The 25,098-nt window shown below is 47.4% G+C and overlaps 1 protein-coding gene across 1 annotated transcript in view; it reads left to right on the forward strand.

Moving 5' to 3' along the window:
- BSN (bassoon presynaptic cytomatrix protein) overlaps positions 1-25,098 on the forward strand; it is a 101,827-nt gene that overhangs the window by 41,589 nt on the left and 35,140 nt on the right. The window contains exon 2 of the mRNA XM_049862740.1: positions 12,774-13,182. Within this exon, the coding sequence (XP_049718697.1) occupies positions 12,774-13,182 (409 nt within the window). The remainder of the gene's footprint in view (positions 1-12,773; positions 13,183-25,098) is intronic.

A 25,098-nucleotide genomic window follows, 5' to 3' on the forward strand; every position in this document is an offset into this window, starting at 1 on the left:
CCCCCCGCCCCGTTAACCAGTAATAAACTTTGATCTCTGTAGTTGCCTATTCTTGTTATTTTGTATAAATGAGATCATACAGTATTTGTCCTTTTGCAATTGACTTATTTCACTGAGCATAAGGTTTTCAAGGTTCATCCGTCTTGTAGCATGGACCAAGATTTCATTTCTCTTTATGGGTCAGTACTATTCTGTTGTATGAGTGTACCACATTTTGTTTACTCATTTATCCATTGATGGACAGGTAGGTTGTTTCCACCTTTTGGGTATTGTGAATAGTGCTACAGTGAACACTGGTGTATATGTGTCTGTGTTGCAGGTTTCAGGCCTCTTGAATATATACTTAGGAGTAGAATTGCTGGATTATATGGTAGTTCTTATGGTGCAGTGGTTAAGAGCTTCACTGCTAACCAAAAGGTTGCAGCTCAAATCCACCAGCCACTCCTGGGAAACCCTGTGGGGCAGTTCTGCTCTGACCTATAGGGTCACTGACTCAGAATTGACTTGATGGCAACGGGTTTGGTTTGGTTGTGTTTTTATGGTAGTTTTGTGTTTAACTTTTTGAGGAACTGCCCAACTGTTTTCCATAGTGGCTGTACCATTTTGCATTCCTACCCTCAATGAATAAGTGTTCCAATTTCTCTACATCCTTGCCAATATATGTTATCATCCCTTTTTTTTTTTTATCCTAGTGGGAGTGAAGTGATATTTCATTGTGGTTTTAATTGGCATCTTTCAAGTGGCTAATGGGAGCTCTGGCAGCGCAGTGGTTAAGAGCTTGGCTACTAACCCAAAGATCAGCAATGCGGATCCACCAGCCGCTCCTAGGAAACCCAATAGAGCAGTTCTACTCTGTCCTATAGGGTCTCTGTGAATTGGAATTGACTCAGTGGCAATGAGTTGGGTTTTTTTTTTTTTGGTTAATGGCTAATGACACTGAGCATTTTTAATGTACTTTTGGCCATTTGAATATCCTCTTTGGTGAAATATCTGTTCAAGTCCTTTGCCTATTTTTTGATTGGGTTGTCTTTTTGTTGTTAAGTTGTAGTTTTGTATCTTTTAGATATTAGCCCTTTGTGAGATATATGGTTCCCAAAGATTTTCTACCAAACTGTAGATTCTCCTCACTTTTTTGATAAAGTTCTTCGATGAACAAAAGTATTTAATTTTTATGAAGTCCCATATCTATTTTGTCTTCTGCTGCTTGTGTGTGTGTTTTTTTTTTAATAATGCCTGATAATCCATCATTAAAAACTAGACCCAATGGCTATATCCCTATGTTTTCTTTTAAGAATTTTGTGGTTGTAGTTTTCACATTTAGGCCCTAGATAAGGAATATTTAACCTTATATCTTGGTTAAGTTACTGACTTCAAAGAGAAAAAAAAAGAGTTCTGTTGCTTTGAGAGGAAGGGAGGTAATCAGGCTGACCCAGAGCTTTCCAGAGCAGTAGTCAGTGCTAGAAAACAAAGGGGCTTTATCTGCAAAGTCTTCAGGAAAAGAAAATGTGAACCCAGAATTTTATATCCAACCAAGCCTTTGTTCAAGTTTAATGACCACAAAGATATTTTCTGACTTCAAGAACTCAGGAAACATAGCTCCCATGAGGCTTTTTAAGTGAATAAATGAATGAGTGAATAAATGAAACTAGTAAAGTTCCATAAGATATAAATGGTGAAGTTATAATTAAAGGACCAGTAACCCCTCAACAGAGTCCCTGGGCTAGGGAAATTGCATCCATGCTCCCTTGCCCTCAGGTGAGCTACCATTCACACACTTACAGCCTGTTACGAGAACCGTGGTGCAAGAGACATTCAGTCTTTGGGAGGCCTTTCCTGATGCCTTCCAAAGTTACACTGAGCTTATAGCATTTGATGCTTCAACTGACTGATGTCCACATACCCAGGATAAGTGCCAACTTGACAGCTCTTGTGGCTTTGGGAAAGCCATGGGATGGAGGTAAAAGTGGAACTGAGGAGAACTGGTCTCTCTCTGGTGACTACATACATTCACTGCTCTCTTTTTGGTGAGGGGTAAATTTGGCCTGTAGTAGGCCTGGTCTAATTCCTGGACTTCCAGGAAGCTAAATATCACTTGAAGCAGGTCTAGGAGTCTGGTTTCGTTCTATGTCATAAATGACAAGTCCATGGCTTTTGTGCTTATGTGCCTACTTCTGGGTCTGTGGTAGATATCACTAATTGATGACAGCAGTCTTTCCCACTGATCTTTCCCAAACCCAGCCCTCCAGTCTGCACTATCAATTAATTAGGGTTACAGGAAAGTTACTTCTATTTCTTATCCTTGTTCTGGACTCTGGAGACTGGCTGGGCCTAAATGGAACCAAATCAGATTGCCTTGAGAGATGCTCTCAACTTAGTGGACTCGCTTGGGCCTCAGGGCTAGGGAATGAGGTCCCCAGGGCTTGCTCTCATTGCAGTTGTGGCCTGGCTCCCACCTCACTCCCATCCCCCTGGCGGTCTCTTCTCTTGCATTGGCAGCTTCCTCTGACCTGTGTTTGATGGCAGCAACTCTTGCTTCTACCACATTCTTCCATCTTCCCTTTTGCCGCATTCTCCTCCTTTCTGACCCATGTGCAATCTCATCCCAAACTCTTTCCTCAGAAACAGCAAAACAGCCAGAGCTCATTGCTTTAAACATGTTCTATGCTGGCCCATACAGGCCTTCCTTGGACCAGGTGAGGCTTGTTGTTTGGTCACAGGAAGAGTCCTAACTGTCAGACGTTCCTGTATGGATGGCATGAGTGGAGGTGGTGGGCACCCAGGTAACACTAATGGCTTCTTCATGTGGGTTTGCCTGTTCAGGGTTGTGAGTGCTTGATGCCCCCGTGCATCAGTACATGCCTACTGTAGAGACTGTCATCAGGCTGGCATGGTGTCTTGTCCCACCTGTACTTCTGATCTTGAAACCTGAACCTCAGTGGGACACAGCTTCAAGGGGCTGGGAAGTTAGAAAGGAAATATGCCAGTCTCTTGGGGAGTTCTGCTTACATAATGTCCCCCACCTTCCCAGGAGCCTTGGGTGTGGCACCTTCCCTCCCCAGCCAGCATGTCATCCCTTGCCTCCAAGAAAGCATCTCAGAAACTCATGGTCTGGTTTCCTATCCAATTACAGGCTCCTTCTGAGTGCTGTGGCTGAGCATTATGGAAAGCCTCACCTCTATGCTGTCATAGTCAGCCTTCCATGACCTGGGTCCTCCCTGTCACCTCTCTAAGTACACCTTCCACAGGGGAGTGCTGGCGGCAGGAGAGAACCTGGTTTGGTCAATCAGCCAGATCAGGGTTTAAGAATTTCCTCAGCTGTGGCCTCCAAACTGGTGCACGCTACAGGGCTTGGCACAAGGCAGCCAGCTGAGGCATGGGGAGAAAATATGAAAACTGCTATTTACATTTTTTTTTAATCTCATCCTTTAAAACTTTTCGATTTGGGATGGTATGTTTTATCAAATATATATGCATACAATTTATGGATAAATATTCATATGTTGGGGATACACAAATAGATTTTATTGATGGGGGTACATGATCAAAAAGACAGGAGGGAAAGGGCCACATAAACCAAAGACTCCATCAGCCTGAGACCAGAAGAACTAGATGGTGCCTGGTACCACCAATGACTGCCCTGACAGGGAACACAACAGGAGTCCCCGATGGAGCAGGAGAAAAGTGGGGTGCAGAACTCAAATTCTAGTAAAAAGATCAGACTTAATGATCTGACTGAGACTGGAGAGACCCCGGAAGACATGGCCACCAGACTCTCTGTTAGCGAAAACTAAAACTATTCCTGAAGCCACCTCTTCAGACAAAGATTAGACTGGACTATAAGACATAAAATGATACTCGTGAGGAGTATGCTTCTTAGCTCAAGTAGATACATGAGACTAAATGGGCAGCTCCTATCCGGAGGCGAGATGAGAAGGCAGAAAGGGACAGGACCTGGTTGAATGGACATGGGAAATCTGGAAAGGAGGAGTGCGCTGTCACATTGCAGGGAGACAACTAGGGTCACATGACAATGTGTGTACAAATTTTTGCATGAGAAGCTAACTTGAACTGTAAACTTTCACTTAAAGCACAATAAAAAAAGAGGGGGTGGGAATACAAGAGGCCACTGGCATAAAGGCTGGGATGGTCAAGAAATGTTTTCTTTTGTGAGAATTGGGATTTTTTTCCTAAGCCCAGACTTTCTGAATGCTCACATCCATTTCTGAGAGAGGAACTCTAGGACCTGGGACCAGGACCCTGGCATCACCATTCTGCAGCTGCTGCTTCTCTGCCTCAGTGCACAGGAACCATTGGGGTGGCATGATGGTTCTCCCTGGCATCAGCCTCAAAGGAAAAGGACAACCCGCAGCATTTGCCCAGCTGTAATTGCCTATTACAGAAAGGTCAGCCATAAATTTATCAAAACCTTGTTTGAAGCTGTGGGGCTCTTCCACTCTGGCTTAGAGAAACAGTTTCCTTAAGTTCACTCCCCTCTCAGTGAACAAAGATAGCCATTTATTGGTGTAAAACTTCTCTTTCAAATGTTCTACTGGAGGTGGCGGGGGGCATGCTCTAGAATGCTGCTTTGTGGACCCCAGCTTGGTTTCCCACTGGAGCCTGCACTATTTCCATCTTCCCTGCTTTTCCTTCCAGCCTGCTTCAGCCTGGACAGACCCACCCTGGGTAAAGTGACCAGAGGAGCACCAGGCTCCTTTCCACCATTGACCAGGGCAGCCATGTCTCTCTCTAGTGGCCCTGCTCCTTGTGGATGTGCTTGGTGTCTGGAGTACCTTTTGCTTTCTGGAGCATGTTGGCCTCATGTCTTTCCTGGGGGTTTCTGATAGTAGGGACCCCAGCATCTAACCAGTACAGTCTGGATTACCTCCCCTAGTCGTGGTCATGGTATGAGACAGGAGGCCACAGAGACACTGAGGGTTGCTGAGGGGGAAGCTGACTGAGCTGGCTCTGTGCCCTCTCACCAGCAGTCCTCCAGTGGCCAGGGGCTTCTTCCTGTGGTGGCACACAGCTTAAAGTTAAGATTCCTTTCTCATCAGTTAATGGCCCTAAATGCAGAAAGAAGGAGGGCTAGTAGAAATCTGGCTATTTCTAGGTCTTCTACCATTCTTGGTCATCTTCAAAAAATTATTTATCCCTAGATAAGGGATTTTTAGTCTTCCTGTGCTCAGCTGTCAGGCCTTTTGGAGGCTGTGTAAGCCACTTCTTCACATCTCTGTCCTCTCCCTCCTTCTCCATCAACTCATCCTCCTGTGTCTTTCTGCTCTATGGCAGTGTCCCTCTCCCCTCATCAGTCCTTACCCCTCCCCCCCAAAAAAAACCAAACCCATTGCTGTTGAGTTGATTCTGACTCATAGATGAATCCTTACCTCAGCCCTCCCCAAGTAATAGAGCTCCCTGAGGCTGGGAGGAACATTGGCCTCATGGGGCCTCACTGCTGCTGATCCATGTGCACGAGAACAGGTTTTCCCTGGGGTTGAGCTGGGTCCTGCCTGTGGGCACCTCCTCCCTGTTTCCTTGCTGTCTTCTCTCTTCTGCCCAGCAGTCACACTTTGGTGGAGACCTTTATTTGTACTCCTTAAGGAGAGCCTCCTGGAGGGCTTGCCTCATCCATTCTAAGGAGACCCTGGGCTATTCCAGCCACCCTGGCTCCCTTGGGACCTATGCCCAGGAGTGTGACACAGTCATCCCTGGATCTTCTGTCATGGACCAGCCCTTGTGTTCAGCAGGACAGGAATCTGCCCTCTACCAAGCTGGGCTTGGGCATTCATGGTATGTGGCCCTCCTGGGTGTATCCTTCTTCTCAGCCTAGGTACCTTAAACTCATCACAGCACATGGTATTGTTGAATGTCCCACCTCATGGGAACTCCTCCAACCCTGTGTGGTCATTCTCTTGTTCTCCTTTCAATGACTGCTCTCTTTCTGGAATCTCCTTCGCTTCCATAAATGTTGGTGCTCCCCACAGATCTTTCCTGGACCACTGCTTTCTGTGTGAGCTCATCTATCTCTGAGACTCACTCACCTGTGAAATGAACCCTCAACTCTACCGGATAAAAATATCTAGACTTACCCCAAATTGAACCCAAATCCTGACCCATATTTCCTAATGTCCCTTGTTGTTGTTAGGTGCCATCGAGTTGATTCTGACTCATAGCGACCCTATGCACAACAACAAAACACTGCCCGGTCCTGCCCTATCCTTACAATTGTTGCTATGCTTGAGCCCATTGTTGCACCCACTGTGTCAGTCCATCTTGTTGAGATGCTGATGATGTCTCTTGTGCACCCCCAACTCAACAAAGTGAAACACAAACTTGTGGTTTGCTGTTTAACTCCCTGACTTCCCCTGCCATTGACTTCTCTCTCTGGCTTCCCCATCTCAGTTAATAGCACCTCTCCTCCCTGGACCTCAGAACCCTTACTAGACCTTCCCTTCCTCTCACCCCATGGACTGTCACTTGTTTCCCTGCCTCCAGCCTCTCCTTCTCCTTCTCCTTGACACAGAACCAGCACACTCCTCTGTTTGAAAACCTTAGAGGCCCTGCACTCCTGGCCCTTCCCATTTTAGCTCTGAGCTTCCCGACTTACTTCATGCAGTTCAGCACACAGTTGCCAGGAACTGTTCTAGGTGCTGGGAATGGGAAGGACTTAGACCTGTGGTGCCTGTCATGCACAGCCACCCGGCAGAGCATGTCCTGGCACTCCTTAGGGCTTTTGCATGTGCTGTTCCCCTGCCTGGCTTTTATTCAGGGATAACAGCCCAGTTAGATTGTCTCCTCACCCAAGAAACCTTAGAACTACCTACAGGAGCCATCTGCCCCTCCCCTGGACCATGTGGCAGTTTGTCTTACAGTGATTTGTTTGCACATCTGTCTTCTTTCTAGACTGGGGACTCCTAGAGGACTGAATCCCTGTCTGATTCATTTTTTAAACAATTTATTTTAATGAAATATTAAATAGGTACTTACAAAGGATATAATAATACTTATAAAATATGTATAGGATATAAATGAACACCTGTGGACTCATCTCTCATTATAAGAGATAAAATTCCTTTATGCCATCAGTATCTATCACAGGGCCTGGCACTAGTCTAAGCGTCAGTAAATGTTTGTGAATGACTGAATATTCAAATGAATGAATGTAGTTGGAGTCATTTTCTCTGTGAGCCTCTCAGTGTTACTGGGCAAGCTCCAGGTTAAGTGGCAATAACTAAATGATGTCACTGCCCTAATTCAACCTCACTTTGGGAGCTCACTGTACTGTTCACGTATCTTTCTGTTCACTCCACTCATATATGCCTATTGATTGTCCACTCAATGCCCAAGTGTGGTGTTGGATCCTGGGGATATAATGAAAAGCAAGATTGTCAGAAACTCTTCCTAGGGAGATTCCACTTAAACAACTCTTCAGAAAAAAAAGAATCCAAGGAACCAGAATCCGAGTGCCTCTCACTGTCTACAGCTGCACAGTGCTCACCCAGAGGGGCACTGTGGGGCAGTGGTTAGGGAATGGTCTGGTGGCCTGGATGTTGGAATCTCAGCTCCACTAACTTAAGATATGACACCCTAGTAAATTACTTAACATCTGTGGGCAGCTGTCTCTGTAAAATGGGCAAAATGGTTCTTATCACATGGGTTTGCTGTAAGGCTTAAAGGAGTTAATATGTTACAGGTACTTGGCACATGATTGGGCTCATGGTGAGGGCCCAGTTGATGTTACCAGTGCCATTGTTAGCAAAGTGCTCTGCGTGTGGGGCTGGGGTGGGGCTGGTGACCAGGGAGGACCCCAGGTATTAATCTCTGCAATCCTCTCCTATGTAAGATCAGATCTGGGGAAGGGCGGAGGGCCTTGTCAGGTACATACCTTGTTTCTTCAGTTCTAAAACACCTTTGGGCCATATTTTACTGTTTCTAAGTCATGATGTGTCTGCAGTCCAGCCATTAAGGAAATACATGATCGTCCAGTGAGTGCCAGGCACTGTGCTGGGCACTAGGACACAGTTGTGAACAAAGCACACAGAGGCCATGCCCTCAGAAAGCTGGCAGTCTAATGCAGAGATCACAAGTGGTACACAAAAGCAATAAATACATTATACAATGAGCCAGAAGATGCTTAGGGCCTTGGAGAACAAAGGCAGGAGGACAGAAGCTGCAGTTTTAAATAGGATGGTCAGGGAAGTCATCCCTGAAAGGATGCCACAAGGAACTGAGGGAGCACGTGCCAGCAGAAGGAACAGTAAGTGCAAATTCCCAGAGGCACAAGTGGACCTGGCATAAGGGAAGAGGAGTGAGTGAGGGAGAGAGTAGTGGGAGATGAAGCCAGAAGGAAAGAAGCCAAGTCTTATGGAATCCTGTGGGTTATTGTGCAGCCTTTAGCTTTTCCTTGGGGAGAAGAAGGGGCTGTTGGAACGTTTAAGCAGAGGGTTGATGTGGTCTGACTTACCCATTTAAAGGATTATCCTAGCTATTGTGTAGAAAGACTGTAGACAGGCAAGGGTGGAAGCAGGAGTAACAGTGGCTTGGACCAGGTTGGGTGAGGAGGCAGTGAGAGTGGTCAGATGCTGAAGCCTACAGAATTTACTGATGAGTTGACATGGGATAGGAGAGGAAGAGAGGGGTCAAGGATGACTCTAAGGGGAGACTGTGGGAGGAGGGTCAAGGATGACTCTAAGGGGAGACTGTGGGAGGAGCATGTTTGGAGGAAGATCAGGGGCTCACCTTGGACATGTCAAGTTTGAGATGCCCACAAGACATCTCAGTGAAGATGTGGAGTTGGAAGTTAGACAAGTCAGGAGTTCAGGGGAGGTGTCTGGGCCAGAGATATGCATTTGGTAGTTGTCAGTGGGAGATGGGATTTAAAGCCTTGAGACTGGGTAAGCCTTGCAACTCAGGGACTGAGTATACTCAGAGAAGCTAATTGGTACAAAGGCCGAGCCCCAGGTCCTCCAGTGTAAGAGGTGTGGCTCTGGGGCTGGGAGATGAGGAAGAACCTGGAAAAGAGATTAGGAAGGTGTGACCAGGTGAGAGAAGAAACTTGGCTTCCAGTGGAGAACTTGTTTCAGGAAGGAGAGAGTACTCAGTGGTATTGAGTGCTACCGATGGTGAAGTGAAGAACTGAGAAGTGACTGTTGGATTTGACAATGTGGAGGTAACTGGTGACTGTGACCTGAGCAGTTTCTGTGGAATGGTGTTATTTCCTCCAGCCTGTTGGAATGAATTGAGAGAGAGGGAGATGAGGAACAGGAGGTGGTGAATGGAGATAACCCTTTCAAGGAATCTTGCTGTAAGGAGCAGAGAAATGCGGCAGTAGCTGAAGAGGGTCAAACTTTTTTCTTTTTTTAGGACGGGGGAAGCATGTTGGTATGGTAATTGAAATGATCCAGTAGAGAAGGAAGTGGATGCTCAAGGATAGGGGAGAATCTGTGAAGGTGAGAAGTGGGCCTTGGAAGCAGGAGGCAGGCAAACATCAGGAGACAGAAGCTGGAGGGCCGTGAAAATGCTAGTTCCTCGCTGTTGGCTCTGCCTTATCAGTGAGAGGGCAAGCCAGTTATCAGTGACGGTGAAGAGACAGGAGGCTGGGAGATGTTAGAAGCTTGATATGTTAGTGTCCTAAGGTTGCCATAACAACATACTACAAACTGGTGGCTTAAAACAACAGGCATTTATTCTCTTTTGGTGTTAGCAGGGCCATATTCTCTCTGAAGCTCTAGGGGTGGAATCTTTCCTCGCTTCTTCTAGCTTCTGGTGGTCTCAAGAGCTCCTTGGCTTGTAGATGTATCACTCCAATCTCTGCCTCCATCTTCAGACGGCCATCTTCCCTTAGTGTCTGTGTCTTTTCTTTTTATAAGGACACCATTTCATATTGGATTAGAGTCTACCCTACTCCAGTATGACCTCATGTTAACACATTACATCTGCAAAGACTCTATTCCCAAATAAGGTCCAAATTCACAGATACCAGGGGTTACGACTTGAACTTGTCTTTTTGGGGAGCTCAAATCAACCCCATAACATGTGAGGACCAAGAATGTGTGAGGAACCATCCAGGAGGATGAGAGAGTGAGGGCCCATGGGCAGGTAGTGGGATCACCAGGTGTCACGGTGGCCACTGTGTGGTATGTAGTCACAGTGGCCACATCAGGCCTGCGTGCAGGGAGCATTGTCCTCGCAGTGCAGACCCTGCCAGGTGCAGGAGGCATTGTTTGTTCACTCACTGTCTACACAGCTGAGTTGAAAATTAAGTTAAATTTGGATCCCTAATTGTCACATAAAATGTTTCCAAAAAAACTATGTTGTGATGCAACATTGAATTAAAAAGTCACTGTGTCCACAGAATATTGCCTGTCACGTACCAGGCAATACAAATACAGTGAAAATTGCAAAATTTCTTTGAAGAAACCATGGACCTTCACTGCCTGGGGAGGGTGCTGCAGTCATGTAATAAAGGCTGGAGATGCTGTGGTCACTACCATTCTGGGTCTTGTGACTGGTAGCAAAGATGGCCCAGAGAAGCTAGTCTCACATTCTAGTCTTACTGAAGAAGAAGGTGGCTGGCTGGTCTGTGAGTGGAAGGATAGGTGTATATTGTTCGTGGATGAAATACAGAGATGTTTGATGGAGATTTAATGCAGTGTTTCTTTTTACTGGAAGTCCTGTTATTAGACCAAGGGTATGTCTCTCCACCAGCATTTCCTCAGAAAGGAGGAAGAACTGCAAGTGAGTGTCTTGGAATGAGGGTTCCCTCCCAGCCTCTCCTGTCATGGGCCTGACACACCCTCCAGGACAGGCTGGGCCTCCCTAGATGGGCTTCGGATCTCCCTTCCGAAATGGCTTGTTCTAAGGTACCTCCTTACCACTTGGCTCCTGAATCTTTCTGGCAAGAAATGTCCTTCATCTGGGGGCAGCAAACTTAGAATCTCCTCCTGTTAGACCCTGCAAGGATTGGGGGCACTGGGGCAGAAGGGTCCGGGGTAGGCCCTGCCCCACGCAGCTGTACTGGGCCTCTACAGTGGCTCTTAGCCAGGCTGCCCTGTCTCCTGGGTACCAGCATGCCCCCAAATGAATATAGACTGAAGCAAGGGCAGCAAATACAGACTTTCAGAGAAATAAGATAAAGCAGTGCTTCTGGCATTTTTTGCTCAGACTCTTTCAAATTGGAAAAGAGGAAAATGGCAAAAGTGAACTAGTTTGGGTAAAAGGAGAAGGAATATAAGGGAATTGAATTTCATTCAGCCTGTTGGTTTGCCTACTGCTTTGTAAGACTCCCCAGCTCTACTGGCTCCTGTGCAGTCTGGCAGGCTGGGGTGGAGGTGGGGGAAGACACACTGAACTTCTCTTGGTGGTTTCTCAAGGGCTGGATCCCAGGATTCTGACTACAGTCTTGCACTAGTAGAAAAGTAACACTTCATCACATCTTGAGGGACTTTGCCTGGCATCAGGCCTACTGGAGGGATTCCAGAGGAAAGTTCCTTTGTGCCCTGGCAGGCCCCTGCTGGGGACAGCATTAGCTAGGCATTGAGATATGCCCCATCCCCAGTTCTTTGGGGTCAGCCTCTGAAGGGACAAACCAGGATATAACAGACCTGCCTGGGCAGGGTTCTGAACTTGGACTGCGTGTTGGACTCATGTGGGAAGGAAAAAGTACTGATACCAAGGTTCCACCCTCACAGATTCTGATGTAATTCATCTGGGGTATGATCTGAGCATCAGAATTTCTTTTAAAAATTTTTATTGTGCTTTAAGTGAAAGTTTACAAATCAAGTCAGTCTCTCACACAAAAACTTATACACACCTTGCTACACACTCCCAATTACTCTCCCCCTAATGAGACAGCCTGCTCCCTCCCTCCACTCTCTTTGTGTCTATTTCACCAGCTTCTAACCCCCTCTACCCTCTCATCTCCCTTACAGACAGGAGATGCCAACGTAGTCTCAAGTGTCCACCTGATCCAAGAAGCTCACTCCTCACCAGCATCCCTCTCCAACCCACCGTCCAGTCCAATCCCTGTCTGAAGAGCTGGCTTTGGGAAGGGTTCCCGCCCTGGGCCAACAGAAGGTCTGGGGGCCATGACCACCGGGGTCCCTCCAGTCTCAGTCAGACCATTAAGTCTGGTCTTTTCACGAAAACTCGGGGCCTGCATCCTGCCGCTCTCCTGCTCCCCCAGGGGCTCTCCGCCGCGTTCCTGTCAGGGTAGCCATCGGCTGTAGCCAGGCACCATCCAGTTCCTCCAGTCTCAGGCTGATGCAGTCTCCAGTCCACGTGGCCCCCCGCTCTGTCCCCATGGCTCACAATCACCCCGTGTCCTCAGTGTTCCCCACTCTTCCCGATCCAGGTGGGCATCAGAATTTTTAAAAACATCCTAGGTGTTTCTAATGCGTAGGTTTAAAGCCTTGATACTCAAAGTGTGCTTCGTGGACCACAGTAGAGTCATCACCTGGAAGCTTCTTAAAAATGCAGACTCCTAGACCCTACTCCAGATCTACTAAATCAGAACCGCATTTTATCAGGTTGTAAGAGGAGGCACTCGTGATCTTGCCACATGGCCTGGTGCTGAGGGTTCAAGTGAGAGACATTTGTTGGGGCTCAGCACGGGACATAGTCGGCACTCAGCAAATGGTGGCTTCGTTGATACTGCTGGATAGAAGGAGGAGGGTGGTGATGGGGCTTGGCAAGGTCACCCAACTTGGTAGAGGTCTTTGCAGGCTGCTTCTCTATGATGTGTCTCTAACGCACAGTCATTTTCAATGTCATTTCAGTGTTTCCCGGAGACTGGACACCAAGGAGCCCCTGGGTAGCCAGAGAGCAGCTTCCCCAACCCCGACGCAGGCTTCTGCTACTGCTCCCGGCCATGAGAGCCCCCGGGAGACAAGGGCACAGGGCCCAGCAGGCCAGGAGGCTGATGGCCCCCGCAGGACGCTGCAGGTTGACAGCAGGACGCAGAGATCAGGGCGGTCCCCTTCAGTGTCACCGGAGAGAGGCAGCACCCCCACATCACCCTACTCCGTCCCCCAGATTGCCCCCCTTCCCAGCAGCACCCTGTGTCCCATATGCAAGACCTCGGACCTCACATCGACCCCCAGCCAGCCAAACTTCAACACCTGCACCCAGTGTCACAACAAAGTCTGCAACCAGTGTGGGTTCAACCCCAATCCTCACCTCACCCAGGTAACTACCCTCTCTGCTGCCTCCCCACTACCTCATCACCACGTCTCTCCTGGTTCTCATTACCTTTTTAACCAACTCTCCTTTCCTGGTGGTTTCCCTTGGGCACCAGCTCCTGTGTCTTTCTGGGGGTGTGTCCTGGCTCTAAGATGTAGGCAACAGAGAACAAGGCCTGGCCCCATATCTCCTGGGGGATTCCTATACCTCCTGAAAGCTTGGGCAGAGCCTCAGGTAGTGAGTGGAAGATGCTTTTTGACTTGGTCCAAGTTCAGCCTGGAAAAATGGACTTGGTTAGGGTCAAAGACAGTCTTATGGACAACTTTTCCCCCACGGATACTTTTTTTGGAGAGAGCCATGAGCAGCCAGAGGGCCCAAATGGAGGCATATTTTCTTGGCCCTAGGCCGGCCTCTGCCCCTGACTGTGGGCCCTGGAGGGGGATGCTAGTGAGAGGAGCAAGGTTTTAGGGGTAGCAGGAAACTTCCAGCTGGGCTCTGGGAAGATCCTTTGGCCTTCATTTCCGTTTGCTAAGGACCTAAGGTAGCAGAGCAACCACCCTATCCCTAGAGAGATGACCTTGGGGTAGAGACCTAGGTCAGGGGCATTCACCCAGGTTGACCATGCTCTGCACTCACCAAGAGACCACTGCAGGGCCATCTCCATGAGACTGGGCCTCTCGACTGCCCCAGAGGAATCTAGGTCCACAGCCTCATCCTGGCTTTGTTCAGGATGCTTTGAGTTGCTGCGGGATGCTTAGCCAAGCCCATGGAGGCTCTCTTTGGTGACCTGGAGCCTGGGTTCTCCATGCCTGAATGCATCAGCTGCCTTTAAAATGAACTGAGCAGGTTTGTTGGCTTCCTTCCTCTCCTTAGAGGTGACCCATGGAGGTCACTGGATGGGACTCTGCCCTCAGGATGGAGAGGGGCTGACTGTAGGTGTCAGCATAGCCACCTCTGGGATCATCAGCAGCAGGAGTCATTCGGACCACGGGGGTTGTGGGGGTGAGTGAGAATAATTATTCACAGGTCGGGGTCTATTTGTGACATGAGGTGTGCTGCGGGTGTGGGATGTGTGATTTGCAAGAGGTAAGTGTGAGATTCCGAGGAAGGAGCAGCGGCGTGGGGAGATGACTCAGTGCATTTGGAGTTGCTCCTGGAGTGTGGGGGCTTCTGAAGTAGGCGTGCAGACTCGTGATTATTGCATCTGTGATTAGAAACAGGCCCATCCCCACACTGATCAGTTAGGTAAGTGTTTGTTGTTCAGTATTTAAAAGAAAAGTGTGATTAAGGCCAGGGAAGCTCACCTGTATATGTTTCTGCCAACAAGAAGCCAGAAGCACTGGGCCTCACTAGAGTAGGAAGGGTTGTCAGACAGCCCATTCTGCTGTGGGGTGAACCTGCCTTGTGCTGGTCTCGTCCCTCCAAGTCCCAGCTTCTCTGAGATGCTCCCTGGAGCTGCAGGAACTGGACAACTCTGGGTGGGGTGGACATGGGTGAAAGTAGAGCCACACATGGTGGCATCAGTCTCCTGGTGGGCATCCCAGCCCTTGCCACGCCGCAGGTTTTGCCTCCAGGCTTACCCAAGCCCAAAACCTTCAGTAAGGTGGGAAGAGAGCCAGTGTGGCTGTGCCTGGAAAAACAGCAGAGTGGGAGGACCTTGGAGATACTCAGTCCATCTGCCTCATTGTGCTGGTAGGAAGCTGAGGCTCAGGGCCAGGAGGAAAGGGGGGCCTCAAACTTACTGCAGATCTACACCGTTTGGTGAAGAGCAGGCCTTTCAGCCAAGTACTTTAGGAAAATGCTGGACTGGACAAATGAGATTGTTCTCTGATGTGAGACTTCTCAGGGCCTTCAGCATCTAGAACTCCAAGATAGAGCTGTAGCCAGCAGCCTTTCACAGACTTGTTTTCACAGATCACTTTAGAGGCTGCTGTTCCATGGCACCCAGTTTGGGTTAAATACTGACCTAGTCCATTCTCTGGGTTCTCACCTTGTCGGTACCCTTTTCTGCTGGGGTCTCCAGGCAGAACTTTTTCTTTCTGTGGTTTGCCTGTCAAAGAAAGTGTTCCTTGGCACATTTTCCTGAAGGGCTGGAAAAGCTTAATTCTCGAGCTGGAGAAGTTACCCTTTGTGGTTATACCAAGAGCAGGTTTACCACCCTGCTCATATTTCCAAGAGCTGAGAAAACACATTCATAAGTTTTGCTCACATACCTGCTGATGGATCCACCTTGGTCAGGCCATATCTGCCCTGGCCACTTCTCTCTCAACATGCTCCTTCTTGATTCTAAGATTGCTGTGGTGTTTCTGGGTGAACCTGCCTGGCCTGAGATTCTAGGCATGTGCAAGAGGCTGGCCCTAAAGGCAAAAATGTCTGGATGGCAGGAACTTGGGAAGAGTGACCTTTCCCAGGAAACCCAGCTTCAGCACTCACTTCCTTTTTTGGTTTCTCACTTCACAGGAGTGGCCTAACTAAAATGGAAAAGGGTGGGGATGCTGCCAGTTCCAGAAGAGATGTGGTACAGACGCTGGCCACTGGGGAGCATCACGGGGGCCCTGTCTCAGGAGAGTACCTATAACTGCTAATGTGGTAATGCTGAGCCCTGGGCTCCCGTGTCCTGCCTTGACGATCACCAAGGCCTCATTCGGGCATGTCAGCAGGCTTCACTGCTTCTCAGCCTCCCACTAGACAGAGGGAGGAGTATAGCAGGCCAGGAGAAGGATGAGGACATGGAGTGTTCCAGGGCCTCTTCGAGAGGGCTGATGAAGCTGCTCTTAGATCTTTCGCGATATGACCACGGAAAATGGGACTTTTTTGTGTGTGTCACAAGTAGAGAGAGAATTACTAGCTGGTTGTAACTCAAGTTACAAACTCAAATAGGAGCATGACAGAACTGTTGTGCTGAATGGGAGCAGAAAGGAGAGAAAGAACTTGGTACTACTGGGCCAGTGGTCACCAGGACTCAGTGTTTTTGTTTTTCTGTCTCACGATATCTCTCAGTGTCTTATTCCTTTAGCTAGGTCCTGCAAAACAGAAGACTAACCTGGAGATAAGAATCACACACACAAGTAGAACAGTCAGCCCCATTTGGCCAGAAGCAGTGTCTGAGATCTGGAATCACTGCTTTTCTGGCTGGTGGGCCAGGGCCCGAGCTTCTCCTGCCAGCCTCAGGGCTGCCAGATGGGTGCAGCACTCACACAGACATGGTGCTTGCTGTTCTGCCCAGGCCCAGGTTGGCCAGCTCTCAAGGCTGTAGAGAGAGGAGGCTGTCCTCCCATGTACTTTGCTGGGTACCTAATAGCCCGGAGCACAGAGACTAGATGGAGATTGGGGAAGGAGGACTCCCTGTTTGCAGATGAGGAGAGTAAATTTTGGAAAGTCTTGCTTTATTTTGGGTCATTCTGAGGCAGCAAACCCAGAAGCAGTGGCTAGGCCTCCAGTTTTCCTACCAGCAACTCCCAGCCTCACCTTCCCATCCACAGCCCGTTTTTGTTCAGGCTGAGGATGGCTCTGAGCAGACAGGGCTGTTCCAGCCACTCTTCGTGGTAGAGATCGTTTTCTTCTTGGAGTTGCCCATTCCTGGTAGCTCAGGGCAGGTGAATAATTTAACATGTTTGAAACCACAGTAAAGGACTGGGGGTTTCCTTTTGAGGTCCAAACATTTCCTACCACCCAAAAGAGACCCTCCCTGTGAGGATGCACTGACACCAGGAGGCCAGAGGTGTGGTGGCTCTGGGCTGTTGACATTTAAGCCCATTTAGTGCCCAGTGATAGCATGAAGGCAGGAAGATGGTTTTCCTCTCCTCTCTTTGGATGTGGCTTCTTCAACAAATATCTTAAACCTCCTGAACCTCAAATTTCTCTGAAGAAACAGGAGTACAGAGATTGGCCTCAGTGGCTTTGCTGATGCCCCATGCCTGCTCAGGCCTGTTAACTGCCCCCTCCAATCTTCAGTGCCTTACATTCAGGCCTGCCACCCCTTTCTCCACCAGGAAGGGAGGATCTTGTTGCCCTGTCAGGCTTCTATGCTGCTAGCTGAGGGTAGGAGACAAGGCGTGGCCATAAGCCAGCTGGGCGGAGGGTGGGAAGTCCAAGGTTAAGGTGGACATGGGGGATAGGAGTAAGCTGCTGGAGAGTATGAGCAGTGGCCTGGGGCAGGCACAGTCAGTGTCTGCCCACTCAGAGCAGCCGTAGCAGCATATTCTGACGTGGAGCTCCTCCAGATTGAATCTGCCCTTACCCTGGGAATGGCTCCTCCAGACTGAATCTGCCCTTACCCTGGGAATGGCTCCTCCAGATTGAATCTGCCCTTACCCTGGGAATGGCATCACAGGAGTGAGTGCTGTGTAGAGGGAGGGCTGACTATATGCCTGTGCTCCCAAGTCAGATCCCAGAGGCCTCCCAGAGCACCACCTGAAGTAAGGCTGCAGACTGTAGCTGGAAGGCCCACCCTTCACCCAGATGGGGAATGGCAGGGGCTGCCACCCCACCCCTAGCCTGCTTCCACCTACCTTGCTCTAGTCAGAATCACTTACAAACCGCTTTAAGAAGACTACAGAGAGTGAGTGTCGTCTTCCCTCACCTATTCCAAGGTCTGGCCTTTGCTAAGACCAAACTAAACTCCTTAACCCACTGTACCTCTCCCTGCCGCCCACCCCCCCCCCCCGCCACAGTGGGAAGCCTTGGGCCTAGGAAGTTACCCAGGGTGGGTGGTGTGGAAAAGAGAGGGAGACGATACAGTGGCTCTGAGCCTTTCCTCTACTGCCTGCATCCCACTCCTTTCCTGCAAGGGCGGGGGCGCCAGATGGCCCGGGGATGGTGCCGTGAGTGCAGCATGAATTCCTCCACAGTTGTTGCCAGCCTCACCCCCACCCTGTGCTCCTTCCTGGCCATACTGCTGCCTGGGCTACAGAGGAGTGAGGAGCAGGTGTTTGAAGGACATAGGACCACTGGCAGGCTGAGGAGAGATAAAGGTGTCCTCCCTGCTGGGCCCAGGAGGACGTGTCTGTACATGTGCCCAGCCGCCCCTCCCTACCCCCAAACAAAATGGAAGTGGATCTCTAGGTGGCAGGCCTTTCTCCCTCCCACCATATGTCTAGTCTTTGGGCAGTTTGCCTTCCAGTAGCCACCTTGACCCAAGCAATCCCTGCATCAATAAGAAAATGTCCCCCAAGCTTCAGTTAGTCCTGGGGCAGCCAACCCTGCTGCCAGCCACACTTCTCAGCGACAGGACCTTTGGCCTCTTTGCTGGGACCACAATAGTGTGGAGGCTGGAGCCACTGGGGCCAGGTGCAGAAGGGCAGCCTTGTTGGAGTGGAGGCTGCTTCATAGCAGGAGCCATCCGGCACGAAACTCTTTTGGCTATAAAGTTATCTAAGAACTGAATGTAAAATTAATTCGGGCAGAAAATATGGAATTTGGTTCCTAAAACACTTGCTTCTATACATGAGGGCGAAGGAAAAAGAATGAAAAGAAAATGGAATAAAAATGGAAGATAGAGAAAAAGAGAAATAAAGTGGGGGTGGGGAGAAGGGGAAGAAGGCATAAGACGAGAGAAGGCAGAAAAGGGAGGTGATGGAGAAAGCCAGAAGCAGAAGGAGGCAGAGAAAAAGGAAAGCTCGTTAGAGTAACCAGTTGCTTTTGCTGTTTCTACTATTCATTAAGGACCCTGGTGGTGCAAAAGTTAAGGACTTGGCTGTTAACTGAGAGGTTAATGGTTTGAACCCATCCAGCAGCTCTGTGAGAGAAAGACCTGGCGATCCACTTCTGTAAAGATTAAAAAAAGTGTAAAGATTACAGGTTGAGAAATCCTATGGGGCAGTTCTCTGTCACATGGGGTCACTATGAGTTAAAAATCGAGTTGATGGCACCTAACAACAGCAACTATTCATTTAGCCCTTCTTTGGTCTAGACAGGCTTACTGGTATCTACTTGGTCAGAGGGTGGCCACTCTCCCTCCTTCCCATCCTTCCCTCCCTCTACAAATGCTTTTGAATCTTTGTGATAGCCAGGAACTGCCCTGGACCCTGGAGAGCCTGGCAGAGCTGAAGCAGATGTGACACTTAGCCCCTGTGGAGCCTCTGGGCCAGTGGAGGAGGCAGCCCTCCAACTAATGACCATATAAACAAATACACAGCCACACCTGGAGCCAGGGTTGAGGAGAAAGCCTGGGGGCTTGGTGTGATTCTGTGATAGGACTCTCAGGAGCTTCTCTGAAGAGGGGATATTAGGCAGCAGGATGTTAGACAGGAGCTGAACAGGAGGCAGGTGGAGGCAAAGTAGACCTGAGGAACATGCTTGTTTCATGTGAAGGGCAGGGAGCAAGCCAGGGCCATGGCTGCTGGGGTGCCATAAATCAGGACCAGAGGCATGGAGATCCAGCTGGGCTGGATTGGGTCTCTAGATGTAGTGTCAAGGGTTTTGGAAGGTGGCAGTGAGGTCAGATGTGCATTTAAAAACACCCTTCTGGATCATTGTACAACATGGTAAACATAATTAGTGTTATTGAATTGTGCACAAAAATGGTTGAAATGGCCAACTCCAACTTTTTTTTTTTTTTTCAGTAAAAAACAAAACATCCTTCTGACTGCTGTGTGGAAAACAGCTCATAGAGGGCAGGGGTGAGGGCCAGGAGCCTAACATGCCAGGGCTGGGATGGCAGTGAAGGCAGTGGGGAGCCGAAATACATTCCTGGTGTATTTTGGAGGCTAAACATACAGGTTTTGGAAAAGGGTTGGACATGAGGATAAGGGATAGAGATGGAGAATCTCTTTGTTTGAGCCATGTCAAGTTGAAGGTACCTGTGAGACATCCAAGTGGTAGAGTTCAATAGGCTGACGAATCTAAAACCCTGGCACACAACAGACAGGTCTGGACTGGAGATCTGCATCAAGGATTCGCAAGCATATACTGACATATACGGGGGCCTGTCTTCCACCACTCGTCTGTTAGTCATACTGTGATGGCTTATGTGTTGCTTTGATGCTGGAAGCTGTATCACTGGTATTTCAAATACCAGCAGGGTTACCCATGATGGACAGGTTTCAGCAGAGCTTCCAGACTAAAATAGACTAGGAAGAAGGACCTGGAAATCTACTTCTGAAAAAGTTGGCCAGTGAAAACCTTATGAATAGCAGCAGAACATTGTCTGATATTGTGCCGGAAGATGAGCGACTCAGGTTGGAAGGCACTCAAAATATGCCTGGGGAAGAGCTGCCTTCTCAAAGTAGAGTCAACCTTGATGACAGGTATGGAGTAAAGCTTTTGGAACCTTCATTTACTAATGTGGCACCACTCAAAATGAGAAGAAACAACTGCAAACATCCATTAATCTGAACATTGACTGTATGAAGTATGAGTCTAGGAAAATTGGAAGTTGTCAAAAATAAAATGGAATGCATAAAGATTGCTATCCTAGGCATTAGTGAGCTAAAATGCATTGGTATTGGCCATTTTGAATCAGACAGTCTATGCCAGAAATGACAAATTGAGGAGAAATGACATCACCTTCATTGTCAAAAAGAACATTTTGAGATCTATGTGGAAGTACAGTGCTGTCAGTGATAGGATAATATCCATACCCCTACAAGGAAGACCAGTTAATATGGCTGTTACTCAAATTTACCCACCAACTACTAATGCCGAAGATAAAGAAATTGAAGATTTTTATCAACTTCTGCAGTCTGAAATTGATCAAGCATGCAATCAAGATGCATTAATAATTACTGGTGATTAGAATGCAAGTTGGAAACAGAAGAAGGATCAATGGTTGGAAAATATGGCCTTGGTGGTACAAATGATGCCAGGGATCGAATGATACGATTTTGCAAGACCAATGACTTATTCATTGCAAATACCTTTTTTCAGCAACATAAACGGTGACTATAGACATGGACCTTGCCAGCTGGAATACAGAGGAATGAAATTGACTGTGTCTGTGGAAAAAGATGATGGACAAGCTCGATATCATCAGTCAGAACAAGACCAGGGGCTGACTGCGGAACAAACCATCAATTGCTCATATGTAAGTTCAAGGTGAAGCTGAAGAAAATTAAAACAAGTCCACAAGAGCCAAAGTACTATCTTGAGTATATCCCACCTGAATTTAGAGACTATCTCAAGAATAGATTTGATGCATTGAACACTAATGACTGAAGACCGGATGAGTTGCAGGATGCTTTCAAGGATATCATACATGAAGAAAGCAAACTCAAAACCCAAACCCACTGCCATCGAGTCAGTTCCAACTCCTAGGGACCTCACAGGGTTTCCAAGGTTGTAAATTTCTGTGGAAGCAGACTGCACATCTTCCTCCTGCAGAGCCACTGGTGGTTTTGAACCACCGACTTTTTGGTTTGAAGACAGCAAAAGGTCGTTAAAAAGACAGGAAAGAAATAAAAGACCAAAATGGATGTCAGTAGAGACTCTGAAACTTGCTCTTGAACATCCAGTAGCTAAAGCGAATGGAATAATGAAAAAAAATAGAGCTGAAAAGAAGATTTCAAAGGGCAGCTCAAGAAGACAAAGTGAAGTATTACAATAAAATGTGCAAGGACCTGGAGTTAGGAAACCAAAAGGGAAGAATGTGCTCAGCAGTTCTCAAGCTGAAAGAACTGGAGAAAAGTTCAAGCCTTAAGTTGCAATACTGCAGGATTCTATGGGGAAAATACTAAACAATGCAGGAAGCATCAAAAGAAGATGGAAGAAGTACACAGAGTCACTGTACCGAAAAGAGTTGGTCAACGTTCGACCACTTCAGGAGATAGCATATGACCAAGAACCAATGGTATTGAAGGAAGAAGTCCAAGGTGTGCTGAAGGCATTGGCAAAAAACAAGGCTCCAGAAATTGACAGAATATCAATTGAGATGTTTCAACAAACGGATGCAACACTGGAAGCACTCACTCATCTATGCCAAGAAATTTGGAAGACAGCTATCTGGAAAACTGACTGTGCCCATTCCAAAGAAAGGTGATCCAACAGAATGTAGAAATTGTTGAACAATATCATTAATATCACACACACGTAAAATTTTGCTGAAGATAATTAAAAAAAAAAACAGTTGCAGGAGTACGCCAACAGGGAACTGCCAGAAATTCAAACCAGATTCAGAAGAGGATGTGGAATTCAGAAGGGATATCATTGCCAATGTCAGATGGATCTTAGCTGAAAGCCTGAAAGCAGAGAATACGAAAGAGATGTTTACCTGTGTTTCGTTGACTGTGCAAAGGCATTCAACTGTGTGTGGATTATTATGGATAACATTGCAAAGAATGGGAATTCCAGAACAGTTAATTGTGCTCATGGGAAACCTGTATGTAGACCAAGAGGCAGTTGTTCGAAAAGAACAAGGGGATACTGCATGGTTTAAAATCAGGAAAGGTGCACGTCAGGGTTGTATCCTTTTACCATACTTATTCAGTCCGTATGCTGAGCAGGTAATCTGAGAAACGACTACATGAAGAACACAGCATCATTATTGGAGGAAGACTTACTAACAACCTGTGATATACAAATGACACAACCTTGCTTACTGGAAGCAAAGAGGACTTGAAGCACTTACTGATGAAGGTCAAAGACTATAGTCTTCATTACGGATTGCACCTCAACATAAAGAAAACAGAAATTCTCACAACTGGGCCAATAAGCAGCATCATGATAAATGGAGAAAATATTGATGTTGCCAAGGATTTTATTTTACTTGGATCCACAATCAATGCCCATGGAACCAGCAGTCAAAAAAATCAAATTGTATATTGTATTGGGCAAATCTGCAGCAAAAGACCTCTTTAAAGTGTTACAAAGCAAAGATGTCACTTTGAAGCCCATGGTCTTTTCAGTCACCTCAAATGCATGCAAAAGCTGGACAGTGAATAAGGAAGACAGAAGAAGAATTGATGCCTTTGAATTATGGTGTTGGCAAAAAAAATATTGACTGTACCATGGACTGCCAGAAGAACAAACAAGTCTGCCTTAGAAGAAGTACAGCCAGAGAATGCTCATTAGAAATGAGGATGGTGACTGAGACTGGAGGGACCCTGGAGGTCATGGTCCCTGGACCCTTTGTTAGCCCAAGATCGGAACCATTCCCGAAGCCAACTCTCCAGACAGGGATTGGACTGGACTATAAGATAGATGATAATACTGGTGAGAAGTGAGCCTCTTGGCTCAAGTAAACACATGAGACTACATGGGCAACTCCTGTCTGGAGACAAGATGAGAAGGAAGAGGAGGACAGGAGCTGGTTGAACGGACACGGGGAATACAGGGTGGAGAGGAAGAATGTGCTGTCTCAGGAGGAGAGCAGCTAGAAACTTTCACTTAAAGCACCATAAAGAAGTAGATAAATTCAAAAAAAAAAAAAAAAGGATGGCGAGACTTTGTCTCATGTACTTCGGACATGTTTTCACAAGGGACCCACTCCCTAAAGAAGGACATCATGCGTGGTAGAATAGAGGGTCAGTGAAAAATAGGAATACCCTCAATGAGATGGATTGACACAGTGGCTGCAACAGTGGGCTCAAACATAGCAATGACTGTGAGGAGGGCGCAGGACTGGGCAGTGTTTCATTCTGTTGTACATGAGTCAGAACTGACTGGACAGCACCTAATAACAACAAGGGGCCTATCTTAGTTTCTTAGTGCTACTGTAATAGAAATACCACAAGTGGATGGCTTTAAAAAAATTTTTTTTTAATTTCTTACAGTTTAGGAGTCTAGAAGCCTGAATTACGCATGTGACTAATGGGACATCCTACCTTGTTTATTTCTACCTCTAGTAGCTGACAGTCAATGGAGTTCCTGGGCCTCTAGATTCTTCTGCATCTGTCATCTTAAGTCAGTGTTTGTGCTTGCATGTGTCTTTGTCTATGCCACTCTTTATATCACTCAGAAGGTTTAGGACACACCCTACACTAATATGGACTCATTACATTAACATAAAGAAAACCCTTTTCCCAAACTGGATTACATCTACAGGTATAACCAAAAACCAAACCCATTGTCTTCGAGTTGATTCTGACTCATAGCAACCCAGTAGTACAGTGTAAAACTGCCCCATGGAGTTTCGAAGGCTGTAAATCTTTATGGAAGTAGACTGCCACATCTTTCTCCCACAGATAAGCTGGTGGGTTTGAACCACTGAACTTTCAGTTAGCAGCTGATCTCTTTAACCACTGAGCCACCAGTGCTCCTTATTTCACAGGTATAGGGGTTAGGGTTCCAATGCATATTTTGGGGGGACACAATTCAATCCATAAGAATGCCCTAGGAAGAGGTACAGACAGAGAGGAGACGGAGTCAGTATCTGGGTTTCCAAACACTCAGAAGAAGAACTCAGTAAAGCTGGAAAGGGCAAGCCAAGAAGAGGAGAAAGGCCAGCAAGTGGAGGGCCAGCAAGTCCAGGACAAGAGAGTGTCCTGGGGCGGGGGTGGGAGAACCTGTTAGAGGAGCTCTCAGTGCTTCTCTGGGGTGGAACAACAGTACAACCAGGTGGGTGGACAACTTTTTTCCCCAACATTTAATTATGAAAAATTTTAAGCCTACAGAAAAGTTGGAAGATTTGTGCAGGAAACACAGATCTACCAGCTAAATTCACAATTAACATACAACTCTCCTGGCTTTATCATATATCCATCCTTCCCTCTGTTCATTCATCTCTCTGTCTGTCCATCTATCCATCAATCTTTCTGTTGAATTTCAAAGTACTTTGGAGACATTGTTATACTTCCCACTAAACTCTTAAACAAGTATATCATTAACTAAAAACCAAAAAACCAAACCCATTACCATCGAGTCGATTCTGACTCACAGGGACCCTATAGGACAGAGTAGGGTTTCCTTAGGGTTTCCAAGGAGCAGCTGTAGGATTCGAACTGCTGACCTTTTGGTTAGCAGCAGAGGTCTTAACCACTGTGATACCAG

Source organism: Elephas maximus, chromosome 20, assembly GCF_024166365.1.
Source record: "Elephas maximus indicus isolate mEleMax1 chromosome 20, mEleMax1 primary haplotype, whole genome shotgun sequence".
Lineage (NCBI taxonomy): Eukaryota > Metazoa > Chordata > Mammalia > Proboscidea > Elephantidae > Elephas > Elephas maximus.